At 39.3% G+C, this 25,151-nt stretch overlaps 1 protein-coding gene across 6 annotated transcripts in view; it reads left to right on the forward strand.

Annotated features, from left to right (window-relative positions):
* Positions 1 to 21,196, forward strand: part of gabra1 (gamma-aminobutyric acid type A receptor subunit alpha1) — a 29,674-nt gene extending 8,478 nt beyond the window's left edge. For all 6 annotated transcript variants that reach the window (XM_080483212.1, XM_080483214.1, XM_080483215.1 and 3 more), the window contains 6 exons: positions 983 to 1,203; positions 3,242 to 3,324; positions 5,069 to 5,212; positions 7,280 to 7,432; positions 18,814 to 19,016; positions 19,608 to 21,196. In XM_080483212.1, coding sequence (XP_080339338.1) covers positions 983 to 1,203; positions 3,242 to 3,324; positions 5,069 to 5,212; positions 7,280 to 7,432; positions 18,814 to 19,016; positions 19,608 to 19,928 — 1,125 coding nt within the window. In that variant the 3' untranslated portion in view covers positions 19,929 to 21,196. The remainder of the gene's footprint in view (positions 1 to 982; positions 1,204 to 3,241; positions 3,325 to 5,068; positions 5,213 to 7,279; positions 7,433 to 18,813; positions 19,017 to 19,607) is intronic.
* Positions 21,197 to 25,151: the final 3,955 nt, after the last annotated feature.

A 25,151-nucleotide genomic window follows, 5' to 3' on the forward strand; every position in this document is an offset into this window, starting at 1 on the left:
GTGCACCAAAAACCAATTAATCTCATTTAAATGATTCACTACCCCCTGCTGAAGAAGAGAAAAAAAGACTCTTGTTATAGCCACGTGAAGTGTGTCTACTCTATTTGACATAATCACAGTTAATTGCACGAACTGACATGTGGGCCAGCACTATTTTGCTGTTCTGTGTTGAGGCCAGAAGGAAGAACTGAGGAACGTTTTCTCCATCTCTAGCCTTTCCCTCCGCTCCATTCTGTATTACCTTGAAGCTTGATTTCAGTTTATGCTAATTATCTTCTTAGGACCAAATGGAAAAGAGGGGAAGGGAACAAAAACCGGGCTGAACTGTAATTTTTACAGGCTCCCTTTACCCTCCTGAGCAGTCATGTGGAACCATTAAAATCTGCTCTCAGCTATAGTCATTAGCCAGCTTGAAAATCAAATGTCCTTCTAATTTTATGTCCAGTGCTTCTTCTTTGTGTCCAGTGTATTTCAGATTACAGAGCAAGGAAGTTTCCCCAAAGATAAATGCTAACAATAATCATTTTTGGCACTTACCTAACAATGCAAAACCACATGAATGGACACTAAATCTTTCTTTTTTTGAATATAGAGCATTAGAAATCTCCAGACCGTGACTATGCAAACAAAAGAAGATGAAAAGAAAGCCACAGACATCACGTTGAGGTATTCTTTCAGAAAAGATACCAGCAAGGAGAGTATGGACCAAGAGATCTTCCCAGAGTTTCTCAAAGCTTTTAACAGGAAGAGACAGTTAACAGCAGGGAAACTAGGCCAAGACCACTGTAGGAAAGTCATAGTGACACTGCAAAAAAAAAAAAAAGTACATGAAAAAGGGAAGGAGGGTGAGGTGCGGTTTGATTACTCAGCATGTTTTCCATGCCACCTGTGTGTAATGCTAGAAATGAAAGTGGCACTGCGTGAGGATTGTTGCTTTTGGTTGACATCTTTTCACTTCATTCATTCCCCCATCCACCTACAGGAGTACACCATTGATGTCTTCTTCAGACAGAGCTGGAAGGATGAAAGATTAAAGTTCAAAGGTCCCATGGCTGTACTGCGTCTCAACAACCTAATGGCCAGCAAGATCTGGACTCCGGATACCTTCTTCCACAATGGCAAGAAGTCAGTGGCCCACAACATGACCATGCCCAACAAGCTGCTGCGAATTACAGAGGAGGGCACACTGCTCTATACTATGAGGTAGGCTTACTTGTTGTTTTTCCTGCGTTGGTAGAACGTGTCATCCTCTAATTGGAAACTTGCAGGTTTGACCTCCCATATTGCCCTGTCCAAATGTCAAAGTGTACTTGAACATGACACTGAACCTTGGATATCACCACTGGTGTGGTTGTGCTAATGGGTGAATGTGACTTCCGGTTGAAAGCACCAAAAGTGCAACATAAGAGACATTCATTTACCGCAATCAAAATTGTTATTATTTTATAGGAGGGAAAATAAATGATACTGAATAGATAATAAAACTCAATTTAGATGGGAGCACATATTCAGGTAAAATTAAATATTATTAGAAAAGAAAACATGAAAAACACATACATTGAACATACAATTGTTGCAATTGAGTTTTCTGTATCAAGATCATTTGTTCTTCAGAGTGTAAAAACAATACATGTTCAAAAATAACTAATCTGTAATTTTCCTAAAACCACTGAGGACCTGTTGTTTGATCCAACAGTACTCCAACTTGATAGCCCACTTGTAGGTTATATTTATTTGCTTATCAAGTTGTTAGTACAATTATGAGCATGGCAGCAATGGCTTAGATGTTCAGAGCGTTTTGTCCTCTGATCGCATTGTTTCGTGCTGGATTTATGTATTGCCATGTCCTTGGACAAGACAGTATCGAAGGTTGGCAAGCTGACATGAGAGCTTTGTTGCCATTTTTGTTAATTAGTGCATTTGAGTGTGAGTGTGACTGAAGTGTTGAAGGTGAACACTTTGCAGAAGTGCTTCCTAAAAATGTGAATCCTATGCAATAGTTAGTCTTTAAATAAATAACTGAACAATGAATAATTGAAGTCAGAGAGTGACACATCTACAGTGTATATTTTGAATTTATTACACAGTCGGAATGTGTATGTGTGTGTGTGTGTGTGTGTGTGTGTGTGTGTGTGTGTGTGTGTGTGTGTGTGTGTGTGTGTGTGTGTGTGTGTGTGTGTGTGTGTGTGTTGAGCACTTACATTTTTGTATTGATTCATAAAGATGAAAAGCCACATTTACATAGTAAAATGTACCTTTGACCTTTATCTGTTATGGTTTTAAATGATTTTTGTGGTTAGCGATAGAGGTGGTGATTGTAATTGAATAAATCACCCTTTAATTTTTTATAATTGTATTTTTCATCAGTATACTTTCTTACATGTGTAGCCTCTACCATGTACAACTGTGAATACAGTCGGTATTTGTATACACAGTGTATAGAAATTCTTCTTTGTACACAAAGATGATTGATTTAACAGTTAAATTATTACAACTTTATATTTCTGTAGTTTATCTATTTGTTGTCCCTCAAATATTATCGCCATGCACATATATTTTCATTACGAATTGCCATCTTTCCATGGCAGTGTTCAGCAGGAAAAATAGAATAGTTTTATTCCGTCATGATTTATCTCTTTGGGGATGCTGCTTGACAGTCACAAGCAAGACGATAAGGTGTACGGCCAGCTGAGCTGAGTTTAGCACTACACTCGGCACCTCAGTAGCCTTCAGCAGAGGGCGGGTAAATAAACCCTTCATGACAGGACAAACCTTGATGCTCAGCACGGAGTGATGCTAATGTGAGATGTCTAAGGCAAGGATCGTAAAACATTTGTTTCAACATGTTTACTGGCGGGGGGAGGGGGAGAGGCGGAGCCCATATTGCTGTCACAGATGAGTGAGATGAGGGATAGATGGGAGATTAGTGTGTCACGGGTGGCCTGACATGCTGTTTTTCACCAAGCTGTCAGGAAATAGAAACTCACAGCTCAGGGAGCTGGAGCATTTATGTTGGATTGGGGAAAAGAAGTGCAGCTTCATTCAACATTGTTTGGTGTCGAGAGACTGGAAACAAAATAGAAGAAGACGAACACCACATGGCGCCTAACTGTACTCTATTGTCATTCTGCCTCAATTCTTCTAGCCTTTCCCTGTGCTTTATTTTTTTCTTGGTTTAACACATGCTCTGATTTTCCTACTTTCCATGTTACTATTCTGGCTTACTGTCTTTCCCTTTTAGGCTTACAGTAAGAGCAGAATGTCCCATGCACCTGGAAGATTTCCCGATGGATGCCCATGCTTGTCCACTGAAGTTTGGCAGTTGTAAGTCATCTTTAGCAGCTATGCACACCTTTACATGCAGTTTTATGTAAAAGTCAATGCACTATATTTGTTTTTAGTTTGTTTTGGCATATATATATATATATATATATATGTACTATAACATATTTTATAAAAAGGTTCAAATGTCAAACAGACGATTTCAAATGATTGAAATATATTAAAAAAATACACCTTTTCTTTTATCACATCTCGGAAGACATAAGCAATAATTTATTTATTAAGACCTGACCTTATTGAGATCTCAAAGGTCTTTATAATACGAGTTTGGTTATATGTGTTGTTAAGACTAAAAAATATCTCTTCAAAAAAAGATTCCCTTCTGGGAAAGAACAATCTCCAGGTGGTGCAGATTTCCTACAACTTCAATTTATTCAGGACTGACCGTCCCAGATAATTATGCCCAAGAGCAAAACATTGAATACAAAAAAAATGTTTGACGTAGCTCTTGTTCAGCTCATAAAGCAGGTTGTCATCAAGGTCGCTTATTCGACCCCTTATGACATCTTTCTGTGTTCCGGGGTAGAACCTGATATGATAGCTGTCATCACTGATGGGGGAATGTGTACATGAATGGGTTTGTTTCAAGAAACAAACAAATTCTCATAAATGAACTATGCGTACACATACAAATACTTAACTAACGTGCTATCATCACTCTTGCTTAAATGGAGTAATGACCTGAACAAAAAGGCCTGATCAGGCATCACTACGCAGCATCACAACCCAATTTGACCCCTGCAGAACTTTCAGAACCCCGTAAGACCTTGGCATGCATGAAGAATACAGACCTGCAATTATCCAACGCTGTGCCGACTGTTACCAGAGCTTCAGGCCAGCTGCTCACTGCTGACATCTTCCCTGTCCCCGCATCAACTTCGGGAAGAATATAACAAGAGATAGACTGATGGAGGTTTGAGACTAGAATAGAGAATGAGAGAAGAACCAGAGAGAGAGCAAATGGGCTGGGGGGTGCTGGGCGGAGGCTGGTTGGGGGGATGGGGTAAAGAACCAGGAGCTAAAACACACTAAACCCACAGAGAAGTGAACATCACACTGTCTGGGTGCCATCCTTCAGACAGCTGCACAGCGTGAGTGAGAGGAACGAGCCTTAACCGCCTTTAAATTGAACTCACTCCCTAAATATTTTAGTGATGAGCTTTCTTCCTTATGCTGCAGCCTGCAGTTGAGCCATCCTTTCCTCTGCAGTGGCCGAGCCACACTGCAGCTTTGACAGGTTGGGTGGCCGAAGGGAAGAAGAGACTGACTTGGCTGTTTTAAGGTCATGTTGTCCTGTTGGGATGTTGTTGTTTTCTTTTCTTATAAATTGAGGGGGGTGACATGATGTGCTGCGACATGATGTGACACAACACCACATCACATAATACATTGTTATAGAAGACACCATAAAGCATTGACAGGTTGTGCTTAGTTTAAACATGTTTTGCCTGCTGACACTCTACCCGAGCGAAGAAAGGGATAATATCTTTAAAAGGCAAATTAGAAAAGACAGCCAGCATAGAGATGAGAGGGGACTCGACAAGACGGCAGGAAGTGGAAAAAGGAAAGACAGAACTACCAAATCTGTTTGGGTGCACTTTTCTTTTCAGATCTGTTTGTCATCAGACAACCCCCGTAGCTCCAAAAACACAACATGGCAACATGTGATGACAGACACGCAGCAGCAAAATTATTTATGAGGTTTTACTCTGTTTGCCCCTGCCAGATGCCTACACTCGAGCAGAAGTGGTGTACGTGTGGACCAGAGGGGCTGCCCAGTCTGTGGTGGTGGCAGAGGATGGATCCAGATTAAACCAATACGATCTGATGGGGCAGAGTGTGGATTCTGGTGTGGTGCAGTCCAGCACAGGTAGGCTTCAGTTTGGCTGCAGTGTGATTCCCCGTGATGGAAATAAATGTTTTACGAGTGGTGGCAAACATTTCAAATTGGGGCCATGTAGGAATTATCATCAAATGAAACAAAGATCTCTTACGCCACAATCATCATTTCACTCTAACTTGTGGTGGAAATGGTTTGCGATTGCATATTGTGACAACTGCATGAGTTCAAATGGATCTTCAGTGGCATTACTGTGTCACTTTAAAAATTATAGACCACGTCCCAGATTCTTCATTTCCCAACTGGCCGTTTCACCCCCCCACCAACTCATTTTGGTCGACTGATACTGGCAAAAATTAGTCACAGCATGAAATGGGTGACCTGTTTGCTGCGATGTTAGCTGCAGGCAGAAAGTAAAACTTGAGACATCCCTTTTCCTTTCATCTTTGCCTTGTTTTTACTGGCAACAGGCTCCCATGTGATTTAAATACACTGTAAGAGTTATTTTTGTCTCTGGAAAACCTCAAGATCAACATGTTGTTATAAGTACTTCAACCCCCCGTGCTGCTCCTGTGACTGTTGTGTTTTGTGGGCGACTGGCTGTGAAACCACTGATGAAGTGGATCATGCCTGGATATTGAGTTTGTTGACAAATGGCACCCATAACTGTGCCGATAAAACTCATGAACAATAAAACTGTAGGCTACAACACAACAACCCTTTGAAAACAAACACTTTAGACTATCAAGGTGGCTACAAAAGATAGTACGCTACAATTCTTCTGCACTTTGGACTCTGTGCTTGACCATATTTGGTTTGAAATATAATCTTTCACAGTGCGTTAACACGTCAAGCCTCGAATAGGTTCATCAATAGGCCTAAATAGGTTTATGGACAGGGAATTTATTTACTTTGTCGAATGTACAGCACTGTTAATTAAAACTGCCCAGAATTCATGGATTCTCAAATAATTAAAAAAAATGCTCATAACATGTCAAGTGAAATAATGGAAAACCTTTCGCAGTCACTGTCTGGCTTATAAACACCACCGGATGTTTTTCTTTTTCATAGTCTTCCAAACTGACACTAACTTCACTGATCGTTTTGGTGACGGCCCATTCCTCAACAAGTGCAATCAATGTTCAATCAGACTGAGATCAGATAAATAAACTAGTTGGCCAGTCTAAAACTGCTCAGCTCCTTGTCCTCATCCTCGTCCTCCTCCTCCTCCTCCTCCTCCTCCTCCAGAAAAACCCTCCCTGATTGTTCTGGCTCCATGTACAGGATCATTGCACTGCTGATGGTTACAGAGTCTGCAGTTCCAATCAGCTGCCACAAATGCTCAAGCAGTGAAGGGATCAACAAGGGTTCATGCTGTTTATTTGTTTAACCATGAAATAAAGCCAAAGTCAAGTCTGTAATAAGGGACATTTTTCCGTATAGTCATTCATCATTGATATTAATATTGCATGTTAGGCATTGTTTATTACTAGAACAACAACTGAATCAAAATGGCAACTCAAAACTGTCAATGAACTCAGCAGTGGGGGGGGGGGGGGGGGGGGGGGCTTGTAATATTGCCATAACGACACAGGAAACATACATATTTAATGTGATAGCATCTTTATAGGCGTTAGGGTTGTAGGGACTGGAGCCCAGTTAATACCAGGAGAAAGTTAGGACATGCCCTCAAGGTCATCAGTATATCCCAACGTTAACACAGAACATTCCCCATCACATTCACACCTATGGCTTATCAACCCTAAGAAAGATGTACCTGGATAGAATCTCTCAAGGGACTGGGAAAAGATGGGAACTCCATACAGAAGTATGGACTCCAGCCAAAGGCCACCATGGGTTTTTTTCACTCACCATGAGGCAAGAGTAGTAAATACTACACCACAGTGTGGTCCCACAAAAACACATTTAAAAGCATTGTGTGCTAAAAGGGTGATACCACACAGGTCTTCCTATATAGCTTTTACCCAAATGAAATCAAAGCTTAATCAACTTCATCAGTATTTTTATTATTATTATAGTTTCTCTTTGAAGATTTGTGTATGTAACCTTTCCATATCTTTTGTCTGCGGACAACAGGAGAGTACGTTGTGATGACAACTCACTTCCACCTGAAGAGGAAAATCGGCTACTTTGTGATCCAGACATATCTACCCTGCATCATGACAGTCATCCTCTCCCAAGTGTCTTTCTGGCTCAACAGAGAGTCGGTCCCTGCCAGAACTGTCTTTGGTGAGTTGTCTACTCTGTTCTCTCAGAAACATCTGTGGCCAGAGAACTGAGGCCATTACCAGAAGGTTTCAAATCTGTTCATGGGAAATCAGTGTGGAAGATACAATACCGACACATTAGGCACTCACTCAGAACTATAGCAGCATAGAGCTAACCACTACACACATTGGATTCTTTATAATAAATAGGAAATCTACCTTAAAATTAAAACAAAGATTTAGTGCAATATCTACATTTTGAAATCATTGTGATATTTCTTTTGAAATGTGATTTTTGAATTGTGTTTATTACTTCATAATGAAGTTGTCTTTGCATTTCTTGGTTCTGAAGTTGTATTGCTTTTTTCTGTAATTATTATCATCTAAAAAAATCAAAAAAAGGACAAAGTTTGGGTTTCCTCGTGGGTGTCCACAAACAATCACATCATGAAGCAATCTGACTCATGTACTCCTGCATCATGGCAACCTCAGAATTTCAGTATCTTGCACAATACAAGCAACTGGCGCACAACCTTTTCTTAGAATATTATTTATCACTCTACATGTGTTATCAACAACAGATTTAAATGCCATGATTTTAGTAAAAAGGAGCCTGCTACATATTCCGTGTTGTGTCTGAATATCTTCAGTTTTTTGATATGGATAAAAGCATAAACAACACATTAAAAGGATGGCGCAGCAATTTGAGAATTATACATCACAGGTTTTTACCATGAAAGGGGGAGAGCTGCAGCCTGACGTTAATAAGCTCGGGATATATTAAAAACTGTATTTAGATTCAAACATAATAAAAAGAGGGTTGAAGTTTGCAGATTCATTTGATGTGTCTCATTTGCAGGATTTATAAACATTCATGCTTTAAGAATTTGTTGGCGATTTTGCTCTGTAGAGTTTTGTAATGACTGTTCAGAAACTGCAAAATGACGACCAACTGCAGTATCCATCTTCTCGTATGATTCATATTACAAATTCAATCTGAAAGCCAACTGGCAGACCCATCTGTCTGGTGACAGTTTAACCCCTTGGAGCTCCAGACTTCCTCTTTTGTGCGGAGGTCAATGTTTGTGGTCTGATTAGCATCTTGAGACATAAGACTAGATTTTTGGTTTTTGTCTGTATATTTTCGACATTTTTATTAACTGGAATACTTTGGTCCAATCTCACGTCGTAAATACAATAGGTACAAGATAAGAAATATAATCTATTGAATTGAAAATAAAGTGGAACAGAGTCCAGCTCAATAAGGGGGGATTTTGGTGTCATTGCCATTTTTAGAAATGTTTTGATGTAGATGTTTTGTGAGGGGCTTGAGTGCAAAAAAAAACAAAGTAAGAAAGAACAGCCTGCAAGCTCTGCCAAGGCTAAGACAAAGAACCAGAGAGCCTCGCAGAAAGCTAGCTTTTTATATCCTATGGAACTCTTTGCCCCGGCGCTCCAGATCTCATGGATGAGAGACTCAGCTGCACAGAAAACTAGCAGTTTTCTGGCATGGTCACACTCAGACATAATCAGATAATGTCACAAGACTGTTCAGCTACTCACCAGACCAGGTACATGAATACAGACAGACAACTACTGAAATTGTCCTAAAAACTGACCAAAGAGTCACAAGCTCTGGCTACATCTGGTGTGTTCTGGCTGTTTTGCTGTCCACACGTTTAACCCACCACGTCAATGCAACCAACACTCACAGCAATGTTTTGATGAGACTAACACTTCAACCAGAGAGAAAATAGAAACATGGACACCAACAGCACCAAAGTGTCGCCCACGCATTTTACATTGATATGCAGATAACTGTTTATACAGATTAATTCTTGACAAGAAAGCAAAGAGGTTTGCTACCTTAAAGGTCAAGTTATTCTTTTAAAGGGCATCAAATGCTAAAACTGATTGAACTGCTGGTTGTGGAGTTCCAAATATTCTTGTATAATTTATCCATACTGTTCTACTCTGTTCTGTCTTTGCACCAATGAGATGAACATGAGTCTTAATCAGTTGTGGCCCGCTGCAGCAGAATTTCAAGCGCGAAGCTCAGAATGAATTCAGATTTACGTGCTCTGAATGTTTGACTACAAGTCAGTGTGTGTGTGTGTGTGTGTGTGTGTGTGTGTGTGTGTGTGTGCCCGCCCGTGTGTGTGATGTAAGCATTCATCAATGTGTGCGACTGTGTGTGTCTGTGCATGTGTGTGCACATTGGCCTGTGTATTTGTATGCGGCTGTGTGTGTATCTGTCTGTCTGTCACACTAATGTCTTATATAATACCGCCCAAAAGGAAAGCTCTTGCTAGTCTGCAGCATGCTCTGTAGCAACACAGCACAGCAGCAGGCAGAATGTCCTTGAGTTACCTCTCCCCACACTCTTTCTTGTTCTTTTCCTTCTCTCTGCCTCCCTCTCTCTTTCTGTCTTCATTTTCTTCTCATGGATGTCAGTGTCTCCCCGAGCCCACTAGTTAAAGAGCTTTCCCCGAATCATTACACAGACACAGGATTTTACAGCTCTGCAGTCTCAAGCAGGTTTTTTTTTTTTTTTTTTTTTAACTCTTCCTGTAATGTTTTGGTGTCTTATTGATTAGGTTAGTGAGTACTTTTATGTACGTGTGTGTGTGTGTGTGTGTGTGTGTGTGTGTGTGTGTGTGTGTGTGTGGGCACAGCTCGCTACCTGCGGTGCTTGTCACGTGTTGGAAAAATGAGGATGGCCTAGATTGGATTCAAACAACTATCTAGGGCATGTGTGTGTCCCTCATGCTATTATTGCTGGTTCAGCTTCACGAGATTACACGTATGTCGTGTGTGCAGGCATGTGTGTGCGTTCACACACATACACAGCTAAATAAGCACATGTTCACATTTTCATAAACACAAAGAGTAACACAATGTCCCAGGATAGTTCATTGGCCATTCAAGTGACAAATATGCATCATGCAGCACAGCAGACATGCGAGTCTGTTCATCAAAGAGGTTAAAATGGAAATATTGGAACATATGGAGTTATGAGAACACATCTATTACCGTCATAATCATTTCACTTAGTGAAATATTCATATGCCCAATGAAACTTGATGTAATGTCTTGACATAGTAATTGCATACATACATGATGTCTTTAATTGGATTTATCCAATTCAGAGTCACAGTGTCTTTAGGAAGTACAATCTTTTAGAGTATTTGATGCCAAAAATGATTTTGTGTATTTGGTGTTCTTTTTTTAAATTATATTCACATGCCTTGTTTTTCAATGACTAAACATCTGCCTTTATTACAAAAAGACATGCACACTGTACATGTAGCCATATTTCTATCACAATACGCCACAGACAGGTCATCAGTCCTTCACAGGACAAACACAGAGACAAACGTGTTTTCAAAAAGGCACAAAAAGATCCCCAAGCTCAACCTGGACCTCAAACATAACGTCATCACTTTGAGTTGAGAGTGCCAACCACTACTGTACCGTGCACCCCAATACTGGCATTTATAATGTTTAATTTGCTTTCTTTGACACAGCGTCAAAACATCACCAGTTCTAAGTCACCTGCAATCAAGTTACAATGTTTGAAAATGCATTCAAAAGACCATCTGCACATAATTCATCATTAATAAGAAAGTCAATTATAATTACCTAATGATTACCGTCCACGTGCCAATAAAGTATAATTGGTTTGATGACCCACGCACTGCCCCCTCTCATTTTGGGTTTTAATAATGCCATGTGCATGGATTAATGAATTAAGACTTGCACTATTCCTCACATACAACATGTGGGACGACCTAAATTCAACAAGGGTCCAAAATTAATGCTTTGCCCGTCTTTGTATCATATATTATAGGTTGCACAATTATCTAATGAATTAGTGAATTAATGTGAATTCGCTTTCACTGGATGAGCAGTAGAAATGAGCATCATTCTTACCCGTAATGGTCATTAATCTTTATTGCAAATTGATCTTCACAAGCAAAATCAGTTATACATGCATCAAAGAGAGTATAAAAAGACCCTCTTTTCCTTTATATCAATCATTTCTGAATCGCTGCTATGATTGTGCTATCAAATCCCCACTTGCCCCAAGTGCCAGATATTATGTAATCACTGACCCTTTCAGTAAGACTCAGGTTACATCTGAATCAAGCCATAAGTTAGAAACACTGTATGAAGCCGGCACTGCTACATATGAGATAACAACTCCTCAGACAGAAGATTCAAGGTGATTTTTTATTTTTATTTTACTGTGAAAGACAAATGACTTCAATGTGCTAATATACTTTACTCATTTCTCCCCCACACACCTTCACAGCTTGGTGGCCTCTCGTCTTTATTGCAGAGCGACATCACAGTATATCAAAAGCCACACTGATACTAAGAATAAACAAACAGCTACTGTAATACAACGTGCGTTGTGATTACTACACATGTGATCAGCTTAATGTTTCCTACAGATTCGTCCAAGGCTGGCACAGAAAAAAACATCACCATGAACAAACACAGCGTTAAAAACCACATTTAAATTACATTGTGTGACTATGAAGCACAGCCTCTGCACTAAATCTTTTTTCCTAAAGCTTTCCCTGTGGATGAATAGGCAATTTAAAAACACAGCAGTGGGTAGAGTTATCTTATTTATCACTGTACCGATTAAGAGGCTGATTAGTTTATAGCTAGTTCGGTGTAGTGGAAAACTGTTGGCAATTTATTTGTTTGCGGTCCAAATGTAAACCAAAAAGGAAACAGCCACTAATGGCGCTGATATGGTGCTTTCTCTCTCCTCCCCCTCCCTTCCCCTCCTGCGTTTCTCTGTTTCTAAGCTGTCAGGGACAGAAGTGCTCAGAAGATTAGCTTGCTTCCTTCTCTCCTCTTTAACAACGATTTGGCTGTGTATTTATTGGTTCTCCCATGATGCTGTTTAATGTATCTCCTCATTAAGGAATATCACCTTGTGTGTGAGTGAATGTGTGCATTGGAGTTTTGATTTGAGGTGTGTGTATATGTGTATGTGTTTGTTTGTTATATTTGATCATGCTGGTTGTGTGCCAGTTGGTGGTCATAAATTTTCCTAGCTGACAACATTGTAGGCGGTGCTACTATATGATGTGTGTGTGTGTGTGTGTGTGTGTGTGTGTGTGTGTGTGTGTGTGTGTGTGTGTGTGTGTGTGTGTGTGTGTGTGTGTGTGTGTGTGTGTGGGGGGGGGGGTTACGTGTGCGTGGCACAAATCTCACAGCTGTGTTGCAGGCACAGTCATTTGCCTCGCCCGCCAATCAACATGTCAGTTTGTTTCTTCACTTATGTAAATCGGAGGTGACGTCGTGGTGCTGAAGGTAATGTGTTTCTGGGTCAGGCTTCCCCGAGGCTTACGTTATTGATAAGGCATGAATAAATGAGTAGCTGCAGTACAGTGCAGGGGAAGTGTTGACAGACATACAACAAAGACAGCTTCACTCCTGGGAGTGGTTAAGGGAGCATAAAAAAAGTTGTTTGACAAGTCCCTGCATAAGAATCATGTTCATTCATCAGATTTAAGAGTTTCAACACCAGTACACTCTCCAATGTATTAATGTAAGATCAAACTGGTCATACTCATGCTCCTGTGGGTAAAAAAACTATCTACTGCGACTTAAGTCACTGCTATGAACGCTGGTAACCACTAAAATATTGAAGTCATCGTCTATTTTCCAAACGGAAATTGAGACGGAATCTGATCTCTCAAAGAGTTGCACATTTGCACATACCCTTTGGAAGCTGATCTTCTAATGTGGACAGTGAGGACTGCGTGTGACTGACGCACAGAATACCACATATATGATCCATTTAGCATAGTTGTTTTGACAACTATAGAATATTTGGCGTGTCTCTCAGATTGTTCAGCATATACTGATATATTGGTGAACAAATGCAATGGACTACCTCTGAAAATGCTCATTAGTTTATTGTTATGCATCTGTTATTACCATTTATGAAACCTTGCCACAAATGGTCTCAGCAGACATGTTTCTGTTTTTATGAGGAGGAGCATTTCCTCAGCTGGTTCTCCCATTTTTTTTTATTAATTTGTTTTGCGTATCACATGCAAGCAGACCAACACAGAAAAGGCTGTTTCCAATTGATCGATCTCGTGTAAACATTGTGTAAAGCACGCAAGAATCTAAGTTAAATTTCAATGTTAGTAAATCACCAACAAATCATCATGCAAACTGTCTTGCATGAAGCAAGCAATGTGTGAATTGCTCTTTCCTTTCTTTTCACCCTTTCTTATTAGGTTCAAGCAAGTAAAATAATTGGTTGTTTTTGACCAAGGACATTATCATGGTTAGAGACAGAGAATGACACTAATATCCTTCCAATAATGTGAAAAGACAATGGCTTCCACCTTGTCATCCTTCATTCAGTATTGTTGCTATCTTGTTCTGTATGATGCACCACAGTGAAGCTGTTTTATGAGGCGAGTCCCTGAAGTCTCAAGCGTAAACACCATTTGCACTTAAAAACTTCTGTGCTGTTGTTCAGATGTTACCCTCTAATGCTGGTGAATGCTTTGCGAAACATTTCCTAAAAAAGAAAAAAGCTTTATTGTTAAACCTTCAAAGCGCCCAGATTCGATTTTTGTGAGCTACAGTTAAAGGACTGTGTATTCTTTGAGTGAGCAGGCACTTTTGACCTTGTCTCATATTTTGATTGTCATGTTTGATTGCTGGCCAACTCAGTCAAAACATTATCAGAGGAAAATCTATGCTTGGTGGTGGTGGTGGTGGTGTTTGGGGTGGGGGGGGGGGGATTTTCTGCCACACAGAGGGTTGCCTGTGGTTGTAATGTAATGAATGGGCAGTGTATCTTATTCATTCACTTGAGATTGTCTAGAATACTTGAAGCTTGTCACTTCTCTCTGTGCTATTACCAGAGTTGGAAGAAAACAAACAACGCATTGACAACAACATTGACTTTGCACATCATGCAAAAAAAAAAAAGCAGACACACACATTATATATAAATTTATTCAGCCTTACCAGAAAACGCAAATTTTCAGATCCACTACCTCTGACCAGCTGCTAAACATTGAATAAATTGATTAAACCAATTTTCTACGCGCTATGTTCTGTCAGAAACCTATTAACCAAGAGGACATTGTCTGCACCATATTTACTCTCAAATGTTTTGGTTTTTTTGAGACATTTGCTCATGTGAAATGTCACATCAAAGCTTCCTCTCCCAGAGGCAACAGTGACTGTCCTCCTACTTTAAAGCAACCAGGCCAACCTTGTGTATTCATTATCATAACTCTCTAATTTACCTCGTCCAAATTTGCAATCTAGCAGCATTTTTCTTTTCCCCCCTCTCATCTCGATATTTATGTGAGTAGCTGAGTCTGAGCCTGCAAACCAAGGCAAAAAATTATACAAGACAATATATATCAAATAAATCAAGTGGCATTGCTTGTGCACATTGAGCTAAATTGAGTGGAAGGGACTCTCAAGAATTGAGTTACACCACTAATAATCCAGTTAGAACTTTCCAGATCAGCGATTTTGTTCATTAACAGCCTTCAAACCCTCAAGACTATTAGTAACAACATGTCAGATAGAGTCATTTAAAACCAGCTCTGGAGTCATGTACTAATGAATCAGTTTCCCAGTGTTCCAAATGAGTCCTAAATAGACCCATCACTAAACAGACACAAAGCAAAATTGTCCATCTTGGAGGTAGGAAAAGCACAGCCAGCCGGCCCTTATTAGCAGAGTAACACGCATACATCTCCACACATATATGCAGATGACATACAGTACAACCCCTTAAACGTTGCATTAATGTGTACAAGCAAATGATCATTCAATCATGGTTACATCTGTGCATCATTTTAAGTTTTTTACATCAAAGGCTTTTTCTTTTTCTTTCCCCCCACTCTCTTTCTTCCTCTCTCGTGGTATTAGGACATTGGAGGAGTTGAGAGACCTGTTTCCATGACAACAGAGCTTGTCAAACACAGTAAAATATATATGATACTGAACATCAGGCTGCTTTTGCAAGGACTTGTGTAATACCCAGTGGTGCTGCCGTCCTCCTCCCCCACTAAATTAACTGATTTACCGACAAACAACACTGACAGACCAACAGCTGCCACAAATGTAATCTCCCTCTTATTACTTTCTTCATCTCCTTAAAACATAAATATAAAGAGATCAGATGCAGTGAATCAGAGGTGGCTGTGAAATCGCTCCCGCTGAGAACATAAGTGCACATGATTGCGGGCAAAATCACGTTGTACTGGCTGTTCTCCAAAGGAGACTGTTCTGGCACCCAACTCAAAAGCAATGACACCTTGATGTTACACTGTCACTCCACTGCAGTCTCAAGATGATGTTGCTTCAATTTGAAATGATTTACACAAAACTTGCATTTACAGTTAGATTACATCTTTATGAGAGTTAATGCATGTGTTGTATTTGTTTTCCTGGGATGCACCCGCAGTTTAGATCAATTGATAGCATATTCACATATTGCGTTGATTTTGCGTTTAACAAGAAGGAAGAAATGTTGGGTAATTTCTAATTGCTTCTTCCGTCAGTGTGGCCGGTTTTACTTTTAAAATACAGCATACACATTTCCAAACATACCAACCCTTTCACATTCTCACATAGATTAGCTGCAGATGAACTTAATTCGAAGTTATAAAATGGGAGGAAATGGAAATCTGGTAGGAATCCTGAATCGTTTCCGTATCTCTCGCTGCCATGCATTCTAAATAATCAAACCCAGCGGTGGTTTTCCTTACAGTGGTTGCAGTGCACAATATGTAGCTTCATTATAAAACATACTGTAGCACAAAACTTACATCATAAGGTGCATCGTGCATTTAACTGCTGCTGCCTTTAATCTCTGAGTGCTTCCTCTCCATTGGTGAACATCGCATACTGTATGTGGGTGGCTGAGTTATGTCTTTCCACTGAATTGGATATGAATATCATCACTTTCAAATGAACCTTTCATTTGTTTTTGTTTGTTCGGACTGTGCTAGTGCCAAGTGTAACTATGCCACATATGATGAAACAGGTGTTTGTCTTAATCTTTTTAGTCTATTTTAATGTAATTCAACAAATTATATGTCATTATAGGACATTCACCTAAAAAAAAAGGTTTTAGCAATGAATTACTTAGAAATAAATAAGTTTAACCAACATATTTATTAATCCATTCGCTAATATAATAAACACCATAAATGCATGCATCCATCAGAGGCATCTTTCTCAGTTATTTCCACTAACCAATCACTTATTTGACTATGAGTAATGTGAACATAATATTCCTCCTTTAGAGATCATGTCACGGCACCAAGACAGCAATGGCAAAGCAAGTGAAAAGAGAGTGGGAGGATGAGGAGTCAGTGATTCAACACTTAACACTTAACTAGGACTGTGGGGGGATCCAGAATTCTGACAGGAAACAGTTACATATCAGGAGGACCTGTATAAAACTCAATGGAAGTGGTAAACAGGATAACAGGAGGAGAGTGTAAAATATTATGTATGAGTTTTGGGGGTTAATTCATGTTTTCTATTTAGTAATTTGTTTTTAACCAATTTATTTAACATTCATTACGTCAGCATGAAAGTGGACAACCATTTTGTGATTTTGAGTTTGGAGACGCAGATTTTACTGACAAGAAAATTATGATATGTAAATATCATAAAAGCAGCCAACATGTTTCATTGGCCATGCAGCTTCAGTGGTTTTATTCAGTGTCTGCCTGCAAAAAGCCAGCAGGATGCACCTGCTGATTCACAGAGATTGGACAGTTGCTGTGTGAATTGATGACACAGAGACACAAACTGAGCAACCAGGCAGGCTTGAACCATTTTGGCACCATAATAATATCAACCAATTCATCTTCTTATCCTACTGAGGGTCCTGAGGGATCCAGCCAATCCAAGCGGGAAGACAGGGTGCACCTTGGACAGATCACCAGTCCAGCAGGGAAAACACAGAGGGACAGACCGTGGGGAATTTTTAGTCAACAAACAGCCTCCAACATGTATTTGGACTATGGGGTAAAAGAACCCATCCCCTATAGACCTTGGAATAACATGCAAACTCATGAAAGGCGCCAGAGCTGCAACCCAACCAGGGATATTCCTCACTGTCAAGTGGGAGTGTCAACTCCATTATGTCACATCATATAGACATTTAGCAGACAAAATGAGAAAAAGGAACTAAATATTTACACTCACATTTCCAAATTACTAACGCACTGTTGGCAGAAGTTGTACCACAGCTACAGTTTTGCAAAAACTTTTACCAGATTTATGGTCATTCTGCCGTGTTATATTGAATAATACTGACATTTTCGAAAGGACCAGGCTCCTCTTTTTTTGGGTTGTGTGTTTATGTAATTTGTGTTCTTTGTTTCCTCTCTGTAACTCATTTCTGGAGTGACCAACAATCATCACATCAGTTAGAAAAGTTCCACAACTATTTTTGTTCATACAGAGAAAATAATCACTCTAAAAAGGATGTCAACACCATCTTGTGGATCTTGTATTTATACAAGTCAGCATGTACTCTATAGTATATGTTTGTACACAGCCATGGCCCCACATGCAGCATGCGTGTGGGAGGACCCTCTCTGCATATTTTATAGTTCCTCTACAAGCCAGATGTTTTTCATGCTAGTCCAGACTGAACTGGCGTATCTTTCATTGCTTGGACTCATGTTGTTCTAAGTGTAAACATCTGTGGTAGCCTGTTCTGTAACGAGCACTGCATTGATGAATGTGCTCTGACCTACTTCCCCTTCCTCTCTATAGTGGCTCTGCACTGCTTTCTGGAGCTCATGTTTCAGCATCATGCTGATTTGCGCAAGAGAGATGGCATTAGAAATGAGGCATCCATCTTTAATTTCTGCATTATTTTTGTATGGATTCATTTCGGTATTTCATGGTAACTGTCTGTGCATTGGTGTTTAAGTCATAGCTGGGAGGAAATTAGTTGGATTTTCCTTGTTATTAGTCAACAGTAGTGCCTCTACATCTTCTCCCCACCTGCATCTGATAAAAGTGCTACCTTTGTAAGGTTTTTAAAAGCATGCACTGTAGGACTGATCACGTAGATGTATACGACTAAAATACTTGAGCTCAGAAAAAAATAACTCATTTTGCATTATTCCTATTCCATGATCCTTTGAGGTTGCTTCATTTTGGAAAATATTGTCCATGTTGGCATCGTGTGGCTTGTGCAGAATACTTGGAATGCTGGATTTGATTTGCAGTATAGGACAAGGAGCTTACTCATTATTTCTTCCTGTGCATTTATTGTACAAAGGTGACGAATGGCATCACCTGGATCTTTTAGGATCTGATGAGATTTAATTTATCTGACTTCCCTGTTTCTTCTCCCTACAGGAGTGACCACTGTACTGACCATGACCACACTGAGTATCAGTGCCAGGAACTCTCTTCCTAAAGTGGCCTACGCCACAGCTATGGATTGGTTCATTGCTGTCTGTTATGCCTTTGTCTTCTCGGCCCTCATCGAGTTTGCCACTGTCAACTACTTCACCAAGAGGGGTTACGCTTGGGATGGGAAAAGTGTGGTACCAGAGAAGGTATGTGGAAATTATGTTTTAACCTTTTTGCATAGCTATTCCTGAGAAGATTCTGTGTTACTGTACACATGGAGTAAATTGTGCTAATTATCTGCATATATTATGGTTGCATAACTGTAGTCAAAGGGAATTCATATATTTCCAGGCACGGAAAGACTCTACATTAAATCAGTGACAAGAGATGTGAAATTATATTATTTCCAGTTCATCTTTGTTTCAGCAGGGTGGTACTTGACTGCTGATAGAGCTACATAAGGCAGGGAACATTCATTTGCCGTCACCACTTTCCCTAATAGAAAATGCAATGTGAATAACATGCAATGAACATTAATAGTTTAGTGTTCATCTTTCTGCTCCAGTTGTCTTAATGCCACAGTTAGCAGCAGTGTAGCAGCGTACTCTGGCATCTCCAGCTGTTTTTAAAACAATAGTAGTACCCAATATTAAGTCACATATTATTGAGAATATTACTATCATGTGACATGATGTACACCACGGAAGAGGAGTAATTGTGATGAAGAATGGTGTCTGAACTTTGATTAAGCCGGTAACTTTAACTCTGTATCCCATCTCTCCATTAAATGCAATTAGCAAAAGAAGAAGAAGGAGTCTCTCCTCAAGAAGAACAACACCACAGCCTACCCAGCTGCTACTGCTACAGCCTTCGCCCCCAATATTGCCAGGGACCCTGGATTGGCCACAATTGCCAAAAGCGCCCCGCCACCCCCTACCGAGCCCAAGGAGGAGCCAAAGCCCAAACCTCCAGAGGCCAAGAAGACCTTTAACAGTGTGAGCAAGATAGACAGGATTGCCAGAATAGCCTTCCCTCTGCTCTTTGGAACCTTTAACTTGGTCTACTGGGCGACATACTTGAATAAGAAGCCCAAATTGCAGGGGATGAATCCACACTAATCCATGTTTCATTCCTTTCAAATTATACCCGTAATGATTTCATTTCTTTCTTATTCCTCTTGAGAAAAAAAGAAAAGAAAAAAAAGGTGTTTATTTTCAGACAAACATGGTGTCCATGCTGGTTTCAACTCCTACTTGTTGCATTGCTTCTATGTTTACCTACATTTTGAAGATTTTGAAAAAAACAAAATGCAGAAAAAAAGAAAAGATACAAATACAAACTTTTGAGAGAGTGTTGTTCAGGTCTGGGATGATGCTACGAAGAAAATGCTACTATAAATATATAGCCAAGAGAATGCTATTCAACAGCTGCACATGGCCCAAATTGTTTGAAGGGGCTTTTGTTTCTCTGTTTCCATGTTTTTTTTCAGGTTTGTTTTCGTTGTTTTGTTTCCATTTTGGTCTTTTTAATTCAAACAAGGAATCACTGACACAGAAAAAGGCACTTATGTATATGCATGGGCAGGGCATACTTATTTTATTGTTTCTTTTCATTTCTTTAAAATACAGATCAACTGGTGGCTTCTTCATTTGATATCAGCAGCAAATTGCTACACTCAATCTATTTCAAAATATCTTCCATTCTCTGTAGATTTTTATTTGATTCCAAAATATTTTAGGGGTTTCTGCAATAGCAATAAAACATGTCTCAGTGGACACACCATTTATTTAGGGTAAAAGATGACAAACTAAACAAGAATCCAATCATTTCTGTGATCTGCATTGAAACTATTTTCACTTTTTTTTTTTTTTTTTTAAATCATTGTAAATATTATCAGGTGTTTAGAGATGTCAATATTATGTTTAAGCTTTGCAAAGTGTAACTAAAGGGTACGTTTATTGAAGACATGGAAATACTTTTATTTATTTTTGGTTCATTTTATGATACTTTCTACAAAAAAAAGAGTATATACTGGTCTGAATCATGCTTAAGTGACTGTTTCTCGCCAAGTTGACGTTCCATTCAAAGCTGCTTTCACGACAAAGTAAAAAAAAAGAATATATTCACCCGTGTGTTTGTGTACACACTGTCCGCAACAACAGCAACAACAATATCAGTGGTATAAAATGGAGATTGGCTAGTTACGAGTAAGAATGTAAAAATAATCTCAAATCCTAGAGTGCATTTTACATTTAGAATTAAAACACTGCTTATTTACTTCATTTTTTGGTTTGTTTGTTTTTATTTCCGTTTTGGGATTTTGTCTATTCATGGTGAGGCCTTGTTTGCCAAACAACCATGTGTAGGAAAGTCCAGCCAGCGTCAGAAAAAAAAAAAAGAAAAAAAGAAAGAGGGGTGGGGCACACTGAGACGGAGGAGAAGTGCCTTTTCCATTTTCAGAGTTGAAGCTGTGATGGCTAGTACTTTGTGGATTGATGACGCATCTGTATTTTCCATCCCACTGTGTCCCCTGACCGTGTTTACCGTAGTCCCTCATGTCCATTCAGTTGAAAATTGAGAAATAACACTCAGAAAGTACCAGCTACACTGCCTTCAGTATCACATGCCCGTTTGGACTCATTTGTTGCTGCTTGTTGGTGAGCAACAGCGAGAGACAGGGACAGAGACAGACAGAGACAAAGAGAAAGGAGACACGGAGTTGGAGTGGCACTGTAATCTTACTTTAGCCGGCGCTTTGTTTCGCACAGAGGACTTGTCTTGTAGTTCTACGATAGTGAAGATGAATATATTTTTGTAGCATGATGTCAATCCCTCTTCCGAGAAAAACCAACAGAAACTAACGCAAATGTGAAAAAAGAATGCGGTTGTTTTTGTCTTGAACATTGCTTGCTTCCTCTCCTTCTTTTCTTTAAATTTTCTTTCGACTTAGTAAAAAGACACACTTTAGGGAGTTGCTTCTTCTCTGATGTGGCATGTTAAGGTTTCTGAACAGTCCATTTTAAATTATGTTAATGTAGCAATATTAATTAGCAAGGGCTTTTCTAGGACCTGAACCTGGCACTCAGTGTGGGGGTAAAATCCATTGTAGCTTTACACTGACCCCTTTCTACTTGTAGTTTCATCTGTATGCTGTACATGGAAATTTAATCTACTCTATTTAGATTTGGTTTAAGACAACAGGTTTTGCATTCTGTATCCATACTTGGATTCTGAAGCATTTGGCTCTCACTCTAACCTTGTTTAAGAAAGACTCAAGAGTTAGGGGGCGCATTGCATCGCATTATTGATTCTCAGTACGCTTTGTTGAATATGTTTTACAGGGCACTGAACAGGCCAAAAGGTATATTAGAATTGTGCAGAATTCTCTGTGTGTTTGTGCGCTGGGGCAAAAAGATTACGCTTTCACCCGAGGGAACTGAAAAACTAATAGGTGGTTGTTGCTATTGTTATTATTTGCATTATCATTGTGACGAACACTGAGTCTATCCCCTAATGGCAGACATCTTTACAAGCATATGCAAGCAGTCTACTGTTCACAGCCACTTAACCTACAAGCAGAGGGTCAAGGAACTGCAAAGTTCAGGGTGAAGAGTTGTATAAAGATATTGAATTCTAAACTATTGTATGTATGTTTATTACCATGAAGAAAAATATATATATACATATGTAAAATACATAATGCATACAGTATTTGATTCTATTATTGAAGATATTAGCTAAGATGATGATGAATATTGTTTGTATTATCAACCTATTGTTATGCATTTTGCACATTTAGATGAACAATAACATTACATTTACGTAGTCAGCTTCGTGCTATGCAAGGACAGCTTTCAACCACATCATTGACCTTCTCTCCCTGACCATTGTGCTTCAGATTTACAAGCTATTATTAAAAAAGAAAAAGAAAAAAAAGACAGAAAAAGCTTAGCTTTTTATATCAGCTGTGCACCCATTAGCTTTTTTTCCCCCCAACCATGGCTATACAGGGTGACATCAAAGAAAACAGTGGATTATCTCTTTTGTTTGCGCTTTGGATTTGTCGGTGGTTGAAGGGAAAACGGCTTTCATTGTTGATTGCACTTTTTCTCCAGAGACATGCAATAAAGTGATTGAACTGGAAAAATAACAACCTAAAAACAAACAAAAAACAGGAGCAAAACTGTAACAAGATCACCTTGTTATTAATATTTCTGCTCGGTTGTTGAGTTTTGTGCCATCACCAAAATGGAGGCAGGTGAAATGGATCATTTTGTTTATCTTCTGTTTTCAGATTTCACAGGGAGTACCACAGAGTTTGGACACTGATAGAGTGAGCATCGATTTTATACTCAACGTTTATGTTCGAAGTATCTCTCCTATCTTGCATTTCAAGCAGGACAGTAAAGCAAAAGGTTATAAACAATATACACACGTTTTTTCTGAGCCAGGTCTGGTTTTGCTACGTTTAATGCTCCAGAAAAAGAATGTGAAATATGAGGCACAGTGCAATCATGAGCTTCCAACATTTACCTTCACACTCATAAAGCAGAGCATCCATGTAAATATCACATTTGTAGGCACACCATTCATTTATTCCATTCTGTTTAATGCAAGATCCATTGCAGGTCTCAGCAGCATTTGCTTTTCAACATCGAGTCTTTGGTTATTCCTAGATACCTACTGGAGTTTTTTCTTGTATTTTTATCAAGCAAAATATGTTCTGATTTTCACTGAAATGTAAAAAAATAAACTAATTTTCTAAAGCACAAAAGTTGATTAGGATAAGAGAAGTTACAGAAAGAATAGAAATATGGACATGAAAAATATAAAACACGCACACACACAATCTGCACACACCTCCACACACTCACATGAAGTACATACAGTATGTCGGTAGTTCAATGATACTGACAAGAGGTTCTGATGGATGTAGATGAAAGGGTGGACCTTCTGTAAATGTTTTCTTTTGTTTCTTTTGGTTATGATATGGCCCTGTAAAATCTGATTCTCTGCATTAGTCTTTAAATAAAAAGAAAACAAATGAATGTTGTTGTTGTTATATCTTCTATATTTGTTTGTGTGCCCATTGCATACAGATTTCTGTTGCAACATATAGCAAGAATCTCAACTGGACTGTTCCGTCACAAAGGCTTAGAGCGGAGGTGTCAATATCATTCTATTCAGGTGCTTAATCATGAGTGGGCTGACTGGTAAAATAGTGCCATTATAGCCTCTAAGTTTTAACTTTAAAGAGTTTTTTTAATTTGCAAAATGTTTCACAATTTGTCCCAAAGTTAGAACAACCTCAGTATAAAGCCAATTTTAATCACATTTTCTGGTGCAAAATACAGTGAAGTGTCGAAAACAAAAAGTAATTTTGCAGCCTTTTGCATGCAGTTTTTTTACAAACTCAACTTGACAGCATGGAGGCTAACCCCAGTCTGCGAGCAATGAGCTGGAGTCTCAGTGTTGTGTTATGTCCACTACTCCTGAGAAAACGGTTAAACGTGTGATGGTTTTATTGCACTTCTTACAATTGGCTTAGTCTTTTCATGGGCTGGATTGAAACCTCTTGTGAGCCCGTGGCTTAGAGAATTTCTGGGCACTGTAGAATCCAGGGAATAGCCACATGTGGCACCCCGGGCGCCCCTGATCGGCCTACGAGTGGTCAATGAGATTTTTGGATTCAAAAGAAAATGACGCATTCAATACAACCGCTTTCGCTTTTTTTCATTCTGAAGGCGGTAGCTATATTTTCCTCAGCGTATGTAGTTCATGCTTGTGGGTGTTCTTTTCACCCAGCTTCATTGTGTTAACTTCCCGAGATAAAAACCGTCACCGTACTCAACAGACCGATACAGTATGTAGTGTTATGTACATTTAATTTGAAGTTGGGTAGATTGCTTTTTCTTTTTTTTTTTTAAGGATTACAATCAGAATAATCATCCCCAGAGAAAAGCAAAACCGTGAAACTTACTGCTTTATACGGAGAGATATGCTGTTTTTCATTGTAGAAATTAGTTCAATTCACAGTTCAGTCCCCGCCCAGCAGTGCTCGTCTATCATGTGGGCCGTTTGGCAAATTAATTGCCCACCCTTGGCTTAAAGTATGACTCATGAAGCATATGCTTTAAAGATCTGTCATTTTCAGACTCTGTCATTTAAACAGCACACAGAGGTTATTTGAAAAATGTGAATTTTTACTCAGTATTGAAAGAAAGTTTCACTCCATCGATATAAAGGGAAAATAGGGATATATTTACAAGTTACCATATGGTAAATGTATAAGTGAAAAGCTGCTTTTGCTCAAAACAGCCAAACCATCTGTGATGGAAAGA

Source organism: Lipophrys pholis, assembly GCF_963383615.2.
Source record: "Lipophrys pholis genome assembly, chromosome: 16".
NCBI classification, from domain to species: domain Eukaryota; kingdom Metazoa; phylum Chordata; class Actinopteri; order Blenniiformes; family Blenniidae; genus Lipophrys; species Lipophrys pholis.